The 14064-nt window shown below is 38.7% G+C and overlaps 1 protein-coding gene across 3 annotated transcripts in view; it reads right to left on the bottom strand.

The window, feature by feature from the left end:
- Window positions 1-14064, bottom strand: part of MACROD2 (mono-ADP ribosylhydrolase 2) — a 2262400-nt gene that overhangs the window by 613718 nt on the left and 1634618 nt on the right. For all 3 annotated transcript variants that reach the window (XM_055132027.1, XM_055132028.1, XM_055132029.1), the window contains exon 8: window positions 1463-1536. In XM_055132027.1, coding sequence (XP_054988002.1) covers window positions 1463-1536 — 74 coding nt within the window. The remainder of the gene's footprint in view (window positions 1-1462; window positions 1537-14064) is intronic.

The raw sequence follows: 14064 nt of genomic DNA, 5'->3' as shown, positions 1-14064 counted from the left end.
GAGGGAATGGATGAGAGAACCTGGATGGTCAACAAGAGAAATGACTCTGTGACGATTCAGTGTGGAACATACCCCTGTTAGTTCTGGATGTTATAATTATTAGCAACACCAATCCAGGGCACTTGAATAGAATATCATAATGATAACATGATGATGCAAAACACATATTTATAAATTGAATATTTGCATTGTTAATTCTACTTTTTTTGGCAGTTACTATTAGTATCTTATAAATTGAAGTTGTTGTGTTTCTTTAAAATTAAGTAGAAACAGAAAAGGAAGTACCAAAATCAATGTATATCCACTTGACCCTTACATGTGGACATTAATGATATCCTTACCTTCTTCAGAAATGTTAAACTTGAGGCAATTAGCAGAAAATGTGGTTTCTTTAGACATATTCAAATACCAAAAGCTGAACACAGTGCAGCTCAGAAGTAGAATGCTTGCCTTGCATGTGTGATGTCTTAATTCAATCTCCAGCATCTCTCTCTCTCTCTCTCTCTCTCTCTCTCTCTCTCTCTCTCTCACACACACACACACACACACACACACACACACATACACACACACACACACCCCAAAATCTGGGAAAACTCCTATACCTTGTTTACATACTTAAACATTTTCAAATAATACAACTCCGACACAAGGAGAAAGGAGAAAGCTAAACTCATAGCTCACAATATAATTCATGATTTTATTCTAACACATAAAATCTAAGTAAAAAAATAAAATTAGAGAAAAAATAAGTAAAATTGTGCATGGTATGAAACCAGTTTGCTCTTATAATATGTAAACTGCCAGACTCTGAAATCTAAGTCTCTGTAACGTCTTGTTATTGTTTTGCTTTGTTTACTTGAAATATTTCCCTTTTCAACCTTAAAAATATCCCAAGTATTTCATTAGCCAAGCAAATAGAAAGGGCAAAGAATTATATGGCAGTGGTATTTTTAAGATTTATGCTTTCAAGAATTTGGTAATTATGCTTTTTCTATTAATTATCCAAGTCTACTCTAATCCCACACTATAAGAAAGTTATTAGTCATAAGAGTTTAGATTTCAAAAACAATATTTTATATCATAAATTCCCTGTCAACAAATGTAATTTACCTCTTTAAGAAAGTAGCATAGGACAATACCTGGATATTAATGAAATACATCCAATTCCAAATTTCACATACACAACATATTGTCAAAATTATATAGATGTGAATCATGGCTAAATTAGTCATATACCTGTGTCTATCTTTACCACCAAAACCAATTAATATACTCCCTTAACTCACCTGATTACAGGAAAATTATATAATTACCCATGAAACCAAAATGAAGAATGATTAAATAGCTGTGACTTAATGGCAATGTCTATTTGATGTTTAGGGAACAGATTCATCTGCTCTTTGAAATGAGTATCAAATTGCACCTTCATTAATGTCAATGACTATGTTGCTCTCCCTACCTCCTGGTGATTCTTGGCCAGCCACTCTTTAATGGTGCTGAGAGCAATGACAGCAGCAGGCTCATTCGGGAAACCTAAGTGAAAGGCAGTATAGAACAATTATTAACAATAACACGGCAAAACATTCAACCATAGCAAGAATTGTTTACCTCATTTAAGCAATGTTCAATTCAATCAGTTGTACTGGGCAAGGCACACCTTACTTAATAAGGTATATTTTAAGATGGTGATCTTATACACATCGATTAAGGGAGTGCTCTTATACCAGAGAACAATAAATATTCAAACAACTGGAGTATTTTCTTTTCATCCTACAATAATAAAGATTAAAATATACATGCATATTTGTTTAATGGTTTTCACAGCATTTTCACAAAATTTACTTACAAGGGATGCTCAGATTAAGATTTATGACCCCTGATTTACAAATCAAGTAAATATGGCTCAGAGAAAACATAGGGTTGACCCAAGGTCACAAGGCCAGCAGTATTCCATTCGGCGCTGACACGGGCAGGGCAAGCAACTTGCCAAATAATCACACTGTTGAAACTCAGTATAGGAATTCAAAGGTCATTCCTGCATCATTTAGGGCCTCCAAAAATGATATTCGAGGTTATAACAACATGAACTGACTGATTAGGAAATGTGCATTTGGCTTTAGAAGGGCAGGAAAATGATATATTCAGACTACGTTCCTGTAGGCATAAGTATACATACTCAGAATTTGTAAAACTCATCAAGAATGTCACTTTAGTTTATGTAAACCACATGCCAGAACTTGCAAAATCATCACACATTCTTCCAAAAACTTAAAAATAGGTGAAGGAACAATCTTAAGTTATATCTTTATGGAGCAGAAAGAAGAGAAGAATGCACTTCTGCAGAGACTCCTCTTTAAGCTCAGTTCTGACTTCCCGATCACCTGATTCTAAGAGCTTTTAATCAGTAGTCCTCTTCTCTGGCATTAGATATGCTCATCTAGTTTCCTGTGTTTGAATATCCTTTCCCTCTTGGAGTTTCTTTCTTTCTTCCATACTTACTTTTATTAATGTATATAATTTTGTGGTTTTAAAAAATATAGCTATGAATTTATGCAACCATCACTACTGACTCCAGAACATTTTTATTATCTCCCAAAGAAACTTTGTACATTAACAGCCACTCCCAAATGTCCTGGTCACTGGCAACTGTGAATCTACTTTCTGTCTCTGGATGTGCAGATTCCCCTCCTGGATATTTCATCACTGTAACCTTCCATGTCACCTCCTACTTGCCTGACCTTTGGTAACTCCTGTTTCAGAAGCATCCATTAAATACATGTTATTCTCAACATCCGAAATAATCCCCTTCTTTCTCCTTACCTGCTTCTTTAGCCATAAACATGGAGTGAGAAGATAGTTGAGAGGTCAGGACTCAAGACTCTAGTTTACTGCTAGCACCCATACAACAACCCTGAGCATTATGGGGGACCATGGTGGCCCTTGGCACCAATGAGTCTAAGCAACACTGTGTAGTCAAGACCCTAGCACAGAACCACCCAAGCCACTTGGCTTATAGTGCCCCAAATCTTCTGAGCACCACTTCTGAGCATTCTCTCAAACCAGCAAAAAAAAAGCCAAACCATTGACATGCCTGAGACAGAACAATTTTTACACTTAAATGATGTATTTTTTTACTGGCTAAATACATATTCCAAAAGTTTATCTTAATAGTTCAAATTTCTGTACTTTTCAAAGAAAATGTATGACATGAAGGAGCAAGAAAGATGTGTTTGTATATATTTTCATGACTAAATGCAGTTTTTTCCTGATTAAATTTCTTGTTAAAAAATGCATTAGAAAAGCAAGCAAGTTCTGCCTGATTACTCTGATGAGTGAGAGGAAGCCAGTGTCATATGAAAAATATGTATATGTTCTAGAAATGTTTCATTCCATTATGTCATTAGGGATTGTAGATATTTTTAATTGTTACATGTCATTCATTTTCCTTAAATGCATGCCTCAAAGTTAAAAATATAAATTGAAAAACTGAATAAATTAATGAGCTATTTTGTTAAACAAATTGTTACTGAGACAGGAAACTAATATATAGCTAGGCATCTAAGAGACAAGGAAAATAGAATAAGCAATGCCTCAGGGATGTAGCGACATAAGAAGTGAATAAAACAAAAAGGGCATTTTCCAGGAAAGAGCAGAATATCTGGGGAAGAGGAATATAGGTTATTAGTGAAAACCTAAGGAAACAATATCCTTAGAAGTAAGCTGTGAGAAGCAGAGAATTATTGAAAAGGGTGATGGTAAATAAAGGGAAGATATACTGGTGAAGGTATGCGTATTGAAACATCGTGAGACTGAAACCCTATCATGAACAACCTTATAACTGTGTATCTCACAGTGATTCGATAAAAACTAAATAAATACAATTATTTTTTAAAGAGAAAGCATGGAGTACAGAGAAAACGAACTATACAAAGGACTGGAGTGATAGCACAGCGGTTAGGGCATTTGCCTTGCACATAGCTCACCAGAGTTCAATTCCTCTATCCCTCTCAGAAAGTCTGGCAAGCTACCAAGAATATCCCACTTGCACAGCAGAGTCTGGCAAGCTACCCGTGGAGTATTCTATATGCCAAAAACAGTAACAACAAGTCTCACAATGGAGACGTTGCTGGTGCCCGCTCGAGCAAATTGATAAATAACGGGACGACAGTGCTACAGTGTTACCAAAAAAAAAAAAGAAAAAAAAAACTGAAGGATGAGCATTTGTGATCATGAGTTCACAGAAAGTTCACTCCCCTTTTCTGTGGAAGGGGAATTAAGAGACAGCACAGCAGGAAGTTGCTGGCCTCAGGAGCCTACCAGGAGGGAATACAATGCCAGGAGTAAAGCCCTGAGCACTGCCAGGTATGGACCCCCAACAAAAACAAACATAATTTTTTTCAGTGCTGGTAACTGAGTCCTAAAGATATTATTCGCTGAAACACTCCATACAACCTCTTCTATTTCCTCCATATTATTAAAATCACTGGATGTCTGATTCTCTTCACTCTGGCTACTACAGTAGTTAACCCATAACTGTGCTTTTCTGGGTTTCATCATTCTCTTAAGTTCCACCACTTTCAAACGATTCTTCCTTAAATATAGTCACGGTGACACCACATGACTCAACAAAGTGATCCCCAGCCCCTACATAACACATCTTACGATCTTCACTTAGCATTTAACCAGCTGAAAGGGCTTTCTAGATGTGCCACTATGCCTTACCTCTGCCAATTTTTCCTATAAAATGTTTCTCTTACTTTTTGATGTTTAAGAAATATGCAAATAAAAAAATTATAGGGCTGCACAATGCTAATAAATATTATAATCATCTTCAGTTGCAATGGCCATCAACATTGACCTTTAAAAAATGGAATTTCTCACAGAGAAATTACATAGAATCTTAAGAATCATGGCAACTACCATCAGTTCTGTTATTTGTGAACTTCCAGTCACTTTCCTCAATTTATCAAAGCCTCTGGCACCAAGTTATGGTTTTCAACTCTATTTCAAAGCTAGCCCTTATGTTGGGTAATTTAAGCGTTTAAAATGATGACCCACCCAACACCTGGCTGACAATTAGTTCCTTGACCTTAATTCTTTTAAAAACAAGCCTCTTGGCAAGAGCGACAGTATAGTGGGTAGGACACTTGCTTTGCACATGGCTGACCTGGGTTTGATTTCAAGCACCATGCTGGGCCCCTGAGTCTGTGAAGAATGATTCCTGAATGCTGATCCAGGAACCAGCCCTGAGCATTGCTGGGTGTGGCCCTACACAAAAATAAAACAAAAAATAAAATAGTCCTTTCTTTGCCTTCTCCCTAGATTCTACTCTAGACCTTTATGTAATATTTCCACTCCAAAACTGATGGTTTTTTGTGGGGTGGGGGTAATATCCGACAGCCCTTGGGGATTACTCCTGGCTTTGTGCTCAAGAATTATTCCTGGAGGTGCTCAGGGGACCATATATGACGCTGAGTATGAATCAGGGATAGCCACGTGCAACGCATTAGCCAGAATCCCTGTACTCTCTGTCACTGTCATCCCATTGCTCATCTATTTGTTCGAGCGGGCACCAGTAACATCTCTCATTGAGAGACTTATTGTTACTGTTTTTGGCATATCCAATACGCAGGGGTAGCTTGCCAAGCTCTGGCGCTTGGGCTCCATACTCTAGGTAGCTTGCTGGGCTCTCCTAGTGGGGCGGAGGAATCGAACTTGGGCGGCCGCATGAAAGGTAAACGCCCAACCCCTGTGCTATCGCTCCAGTCCTACTCTCTCTCTAGCCCCTCTAATTTAAAAAAAAAAATTATAAAAACTTTTCTCTCAAATGTTTTAGATTGACCAATTTATTTTTGTTACTTCATTTAGAACAGTGGGTAGGAAGTTTGCCTTGCACGCGGCTGACCCGGGTTCGATTCCTTCGTCCCTCTCAGAGTTTTCAGAGCACAGATCAAGCACCTTCTGATTTACATTTATTTCTAAATACTTTATTTTATGCTATTGTAAATTAATCTATTTCTTATTTTAATTTTTGCATAATGGACTGGAGTGATAACACAGCGGGTAGGGCATTTGCCTTGCACACGGCCAACCTGGGTTCCATTCCTTTGTCACTCTCTGAGAGCCCAGGAAGCTACTGAGAGTATCCTGCCCCCAGGGCAGAGCCTGGCAAGCTATCCATGGCATATTCGACATGCCAAAAACAGTAACAACAAGTTTCACAATAGAGATGTTACTGGTGCGCACCCAAACAAATCCATGAAAAACCAGATGAGAGTGCTACAGTGCTACTTAGTTTAGCCATTTCCCAAGAGATATACTTTATAAGCATGTGAAACCTACTCAGCTCTCAGGCTGCCTTCCCAAATCAATGTCAACATTTCTTCTCTGAATGGTCTCACTCTTTCTTAAGTTTCACTTCCTGCTGTGACACTCTACTTTCTCTTTGTCAGTGATACTGCCCTTCTTTCTGTGCTCTGAATGTGGCATGCTCCCCTTTACCTTAGCTCCATAAGACCATGCCTATACTTTTTCTTCTGTAAATGGCATTTCTTTTTCCTTTTCCCGACTTTGTTTTTACTTTTATTTGTCCTCTATTCAGTAATCACCTCTCCACAAAAGCTTTGGTAACACTGATGACATCCTGTTTTATGTTTCTACCATATTATATACCATTGACATGCTTTGCTTATATTTATGTAAAATTTTGATCAATAATCTTAGTAGACTAAAAGCATTAACTGAATAGATACCACATTTGTATTTGCTTACCATTGTATCATCAAAAGTTCACAGACACATAGCTGATCAGTAAATAAGTATTGAATGAATTGATTAATGCATTGTGGATCTGTGAATCTTTGTATGATAGAAGGAAAAAGCTGCTTTTAAAAGCAGGGGTATCAGAAGGGTAAAGGGATTCTGAGTTTTCCGAACAGACTTATATCTTCTCATAATCTTGTTTTATTCCTGAGGAAAACTACTGAGAAGCTAGCTCATAAACAGACATATAGTTCTTTATGGAAAGATGTGATTTTAATTCACTAAAAGGGAAAGATATATCTAGACAAATATCCCTTAAATATACATTCTTTCATTGAGCATGGAAAATCCAAGACAAAGTGTGGTGCTCAGAATAAGCAGCAACATCAAAATCCTTTGTCTATTTAACTCAAAATACCCCAGGATTCCAAGGAAGATGAATAAATAGATAAGGATAGATTTCACACAATAATGGGATCATGATGGCAGGTCACAACTATATTCTCATCACCCAGGGACTTTTATACATAAAAAGAGAATGATCATGGAAAGGGAAAGTTGGAAACAAACTTCAGATGAATCACTGAATTAGATGACTCCGAAAATCTCTTTCAAGTATGAGGGTCAATTAGGCTTAATAAGCCATTATTAATTTAAGACCAAGCATACAAGGAATTGTCTTGTATGTATGTGTGTGCTCAGGAGAAACAATAACCGGCTTCTGTAGGCATTGCAAAGTAGAGTTCCTTGAGGTGAAGAAAAATTAATAACAATTGTTTTGTAAATGTTAAAACTGACACAATATATATTTTTATTTACTCCTGTACATTTTTTGCTAAACTTACCCATATATGTAATATATTACCTGATTCATACTAAATAAAATAATTTCAACACTCAAAAAAACTATCCTACCCTGAGTCAATATTTCCCCCCTCATCTATTATAGAGTCTCTTGCCCGCATGCCTGGTTGTCTTCCCCGGGGCCCCTCAGAGGGGATGGGCTCCAGCTTCCCTCCCCACCCCAAGCAGAGCTCCCTGTGGCTGAAGACCACCGGAACCTAGCTACAGCCATGTTCGAGGCCCCTCTCCACACATTCAGACAGGCCTCACGCATGAAGGCCTCACGTGAAGGTACCGGCAGAGGAACCCAGGTGTTTGCAATCCCATCAGCGGCCAACATCCAGAGAGAGAATTAAAAGCAAGCTCTCAGAAGATATCCTACGATATCTTTAGCCTACTTCTCCCTCTGGGAGAAACTGGCAATCTTCTGAGAGTTTCCTACCCACATGAGACAGCCTTGCAAGCTTCCCATGGTGTATTCAGATGTTAAATCCAGTAACAAGCTGGATCTCATTTACCTGACCCTGAAAGAGCCCCCACTGCGACATCGTTGGGAGGGCCCAGTCAAGATAGACTTCTAAGATCTCAGGGAAAGGACGAATGGAGAGGTTACTGAGCCCGCTCGAGAAATCAACGATTAACAGGGATTTCGTGATTCATGATTCGATCTATTATAAATGAGTTTCATCTGTTTTTATATCTTGTATACATGGAGATTCAATGTGCTCCCTTTTTGATCCATCTGTGTTAAATCTGCTAGATTCATCCATTATTTATATATAGCAGCATTTTATTTTCATTATAGTATTGCTTTCCATAGTATGAATAGTCTACACTTGTCCATTGCTGATAGATAATTGATTTATATCTAGTTTGGGACTACTATGAATAAATCTACCATGGACATTCTCATACATATCTTTTGATGAACAATAGCACTTGTTTCTGTTGGATTACAAAACTAGGATATTGGACTATTGGTCCATACGTTATGTTGATGTTTAGTTCTATTAGATTCTACTAAAGTTTCCAAAGAAGTTGGATCGATTTGTATTCCGACCAGAAGCATATCGGTATAGTTAACCAGAAGCAATCTATAGAGCTAACATGTTGAAGTTAAGTTGATGATTTTATTTTGTTTTGGAGGACATTTTCAAGTTATGATCGATAATACAGCGGGGTCGCTTAAGGTAATGGTTGGTTTGGCTGTCCCAGGGCTGATGGTTTACTGCTCACCCTGGGTCATACATGGAATACTAAGGCAGACCATACAGCAGACCAAATAGTAGTCCCAAATTAGATGTAAACCAATTTCCTATCAGCAATGGACAAATGTGGGTTATTTATACTATAGAATGCAATGCTATAATGAAAATAAGTTAGTTACTGCTATATATAATAAAATGGATGAATCTAGCCAACTTAACATATATGAATCCCAAAGAAAGCACATTATGTGTTCATGTATAAGAAATAAAACAGTCGGAATGAATTTATAATAGATGAGGGTATATGGATAGCACAGCGGGTAGGGAGCTTGCCTTGCATGTGGCCGACCCAGATTCGATTCCTCCACCCCTCTCAGAGATCCCAGCAAACTACTGAGAGTATCTCACCTGCACAGCAGAGCCTGGAAAACTACCTGTGGCATATTTGATTGCCAAAAACAGTAACAACAAGTCTCACAATGGAGGGAGACATTACTGGTGCCTGCTTAAGCAAATCAATGAGCAACGGGATGACAGTGATACAGTGAGGGGGGAAATATTGATTCATGACAAGGTAGTTTTCTGTAGTGTTGAAAGTTTTCTTATTTAATCTATGTGAGACCATATAGCACCTCAAATATGCAGGCATGAACTCACCCTATTTTCTCTAACTCCCTGGCAGTTATATTTTCTTGACCACAGTTAAAACCATTAAAGACAGAAGAGGCTAGTTAATACCTTTTATAACTAAATCAGACAATTATTATTACTTGCTTAGTTTCTTGCTATAACACAGTGAGTAGTTAAACCAAGAGAGAACGAACTATGAACAAAACATAAGAAGAATTGAAACAAAATCTGTAAAAAGTGCAACAACAAGCTGAATTTTCAAAGGTTTTCTTCCATGGTACATCAAATAACTCATTTTCTTTTCAACTCGGCTATTAAGAAGATATTTTCTTTTGAATCAAATAGCAAGAATATAGAGCAATAAAGACTCATTAAAATTTGTATTCTGCCACTCCACTATATGTTTGCTGAAATTGTTGAAAACCTAGGCTATTTTCACCAAAGTTGGATGGAATTTGGTTTTCACTTTCAGAGAAAATTTTCCACTTACTTGTTATTGATAATTCCCCCAATAAAATTAGCTTTCCTCAGCAGAAATACATAAATGTATAAATTAATTTTATTCCCTTTTATAATTAACTATTATCTAAAACTCTAGTATAGCATACAAAGGATAGATATGACTTATCCAGCTCTCTTTGAAGAAACTTTTGTTTGAAATTTGAAATGAAGATATGTTCATAGCTATAAGATGTCATATCAAAGAAAGGCATAGAATTATTTTTAGGAGGTTATTCTGAGCAAAAAAATTAAAATGTATACAATAACAGAAATAAAGAAGACAAGTTCCATCTACCACTTACAGCTTTCTAGAATCTCTGTTTTGCAATTCCCCACTGCATCCACATCTAGTCCAGCCATAAAGGTTCATCTGGGTTGATGTGGGATGCTTTTTTGGAGGTATTTTTTTAAAAGCAAACTGGAGACCAAGGTCTATGCAAAGCTGACAAATCTGACAACAAATGCTTATAATAATTGCACTAAATATTTTTTTCAACTCCATAATCCCTTTTGTAGTATCTTTTATATCAAAGATTAATCAGACTTTCTCCTAACCCAGCATCATCCTTGCCACAAACTATGATAAAACACTAGCAATCTTATGGACTAAGGACTCACAAGTCCCTGCATATATTGCATGGTATTCAAAAACTGTGCAATATGAAGTTGTACTCAGGGTGACTATCATCATTCAATTGGTATTGAATTGCTATATTACAATTAGAAGCAGCAGTTAAGAATATCAAACTCCCTTAAACTCTGCACATTAATTTCACATTCACTTTTGAGTCTTCCTTCTTCATCAAGCCTTTAATGAGAGAGGCATGATGCTGCCCACTTTTCTCCACAAACAAATTCAAAGTAAAATAAAAATACTATGGTACTCATTATGCCTGGAATTTTTAGAATATCTCTCAATACCCTAAATATCAGGATTTAATAAAATGGTGGATTTACTTTTATGGTGGCACTTGATAAAATGCGATCATCAAAATGGACTATTAATACAAAATTACACTTTGACTGTATAGACTATACTCATGTTTCATCTTTTCAAAACACTTTCATGTGGGAATAAAAGGTATGTGAAATAGTATCATTTACAATTGCAGGTGGTAAAAAAATGCAAAAATAATCACTTATCCTTCCAGCCGCCCCAGCCTGTGTCCTCTGTGCCCCGGCTCCTCCCCGGGCCCCCTAACTGCGGCCCGCCCTCGCAGGTACCTTCCCGGACCCTCGGCCACGCCCTCCCGCGCCCCGCTTCCCGCCGCCTGGACTCCCCGAGAACTTCCAGCCGCCCCAGCCCGTGTCCTCTGCGCCCCGGCTCCTCCCCGGGCCCCCTAACTGCGGCCCGCCCTCGCAGGTACCTTCCCGGACCCTCGGCCACGCCCTCCCGCGCCCCGCTTCCCGCCGCCTGGACTCCCCGAGACCTTCTAGCCGCCCCAGCCTGTGTCCTCTGCGCCCCGGCTCCTCCCCGGGCCCCCAAACTGCGGCCCGCCCTCGCAGGAAGACACTGGGGGCGTGTCCTGTATGTTAGTGGGCGTGGTCTAAAAGTGGGCGTGGCCTCCTCTCAGAGCGGCGACCGCTAACGCGGCCGCAGTTATTCTTTGTTACCTCAGCTCAATCAGTACTTGTATGTTTTTGAAAATTCACTTTTGCGATCTCTAACACACAAAATAGCCATTAGCTTAGTCTGACACTATAAAAGCTCTCAGTTAATAAGGGAAGTTTAGCACGATCAGAAAAACTTCTTTCCACAAGAAGGAAAAAGGAACAAGTAACTACAGAGCTCCAACTCTATACTTCCGTAACAATATGAAGAAGCAGCGAAAATCCCCTCCACCAAGAGAGGGAGAAGAAAAAATTCCAGAAACATCAATGGGGGCTACTCACATCTATGACCTCTCAGATAAACAATTTAGAGAGGAGATCTGGAGGAGAGTCGACCTACTCCAAGCAACCATGGAACAGACATCCAATAAACTAAGGGAGGAGATGAATGAAGCGCTGGAACGGTCTACCAAGAAAATTCAGGAAGAAATGAGAGCAGAAATGAGAGCAGAAATTTCAAATCTTCGAACGGAAATCTCACAAATAAAGGAATCGGTAGATGAAATAACAATCTCACTAGATGCCCTCAACAGTAGAATGACTACAGCTGAAGAAAGAATCAGCGACCTCGAAGATGAGCTGCAGAAAACTTATAGACAACAACAAATCATGGCCAAAGACCTCAAAATGGCTATAGAGCGAATCAGAGCCCTGGGGGATGACTTCAAGAGAAACAACATAAGAATCATTGGAGTACCAGAACCACAGGGAAGTAACCCCAATGAAAAAAACACAGTCAAAGACATCATTGCTAAGAAATTCCCAGAGCTGGAGAAGGCAGGCATCCAGATACAAGGAGTCCGAAGAGTACCAGCAAAAAGAGACCCGAATAAAAAGACTCCAAGGCATATCATAGTCAGAATGACGGATGCTATGGATAGAGACACAATTCTGCAAGCAGCAAGGTCAAATAAGGAAATTACATACAAAGGAGCACCCCTCAGATTTACAGCAGACCTGTCAGAGGAAACCCTCTGAGCCCGAAGACAATGGTGGGACATAGTGAAAAGACTCAACGAAATGAATGCCTCACCAAGAATACTTTATCCGGCTAAACTCTCACTCAAACTCGAAGGAACCATACACTACTTCTCGGATAAACAACAGCTCAGGTCCTTCATAGACTCAAAACCAAACTTGAAAGAAGGTCTAAAGGGGCTACTGTAAGACAAGGCGGAGCCACATAAAAACAACAAACACCACAGAAATATGACACAAAATCCTATCACAATAATCTCTCTCAACGTCAACGGCCTAAATGCACCCATCAAGAGACACAGAGTGGCAAAATGGATCCAGAAATTAAACCCATCATTCTGCTGCCTGCAAGAAACACACCTGAACAAACAGAGTAAACATAGACTCAAAGTCAAAGGATGGAAAACAATCCTGCAAGCAAACAACCCCCGTAAAAAAGCTGGAGTGGCCATCCTAATATCCGACAACCTAGATTTCAGGTTGAAAAAGATTAAAAGGGACAGCGAAGGTCATTTTCTGTTTATCAAGGGATATGTTCAACAGGAAGAAATCACACTCTTAAACATATATGCACCTAATGAGCGACCAGCTAAATATTTAAAACAACTCCTAGCAGACTTCAAAGAGGACATCACTAACAGCACAATAGTAGTCGGAGACTTCAATATGGCCTTATCGCCTCTAGATAGATCGACAAGAACAAAACTCAACAAGGAAACACTGACTCTGAAAGAAGAAATTGAAGAGAGAGGCCTAATAGACCTATACAGGGCCTTACACCCCCAAAAGAAAGAATACACATTCTTTTCCAGTGCACACGGAACATTTTCTAAAATAGACCATGTACTGGGCCCCAGAACATACCTCAATAGAATCGGAAAAATAGAAATTGTATCAACCATCTTTTCAGACCACGATGCGCTGAAGATAGAAGCTAACCACTCACTGACACGGAGAATCAAGTCAAACACTTGGAAATTAAACAATTCAATGTTGAACAATGAGTGGGTCAGGAAGGAAATCAAGGAAGAAATCAAAAAATACTTAGAAACAAATGAGAATGAAGACACGAGCTGCCAAAACCTATGGGACGCAGCTAAAGCCGTGTTAAGGGGAAAATTTATAGCTCTCCAAGCATTCCTCAGGAAGGAAGAAAGGGCCCACATAGACAGCTTGACTTCACGACTCAAGACCTTAGAAAAGGACCAGAAAAGGGAACCCAAACCAGATCGAAGGAAAGAAATAATAAAAATTAGAGCAGAAATTAATGACATGGAAACCAAAAAGACAATCCGAAAGATCAATGAAACAAAGAGCTGGTTCTTCGAGAAAATAAACAAGATTGATAAACCGCTAGCAAGACTCACAAAGAAAGAAAGAGAAAGAACCCTAATAAATCGAATCAGAAATGAAAAGGGGGACATCATAACAGAAACCAGTGAGATTCAAAAGATCATTAGAGACTACTTCGAAAGTCTATATGCCACAAAGCAGGAGAACCTAAAAGAAATGGATGGATTCCTTGATT

The sequence above is a fragment of the Sorex araneus genome, chromosome 3 (genome assembly GCF_027595985.1).
Source record: "Sorex araneus isolate mSorAra2 chromosome 3, mSorAra2.pri, whole genome shotgun sequence".
NCBI classification, from domain to species: Eukaryota; Metazoa; Chordata; class Mammalia; order Eulipotyphla; family Soricidae; genus Sorex; species Sorex araneus.
The sequence above is the reverse complement of the archived record's forward strand: the minus strand, read 5'-3'. Positions and strand labels throughout refer to the sequence as shown.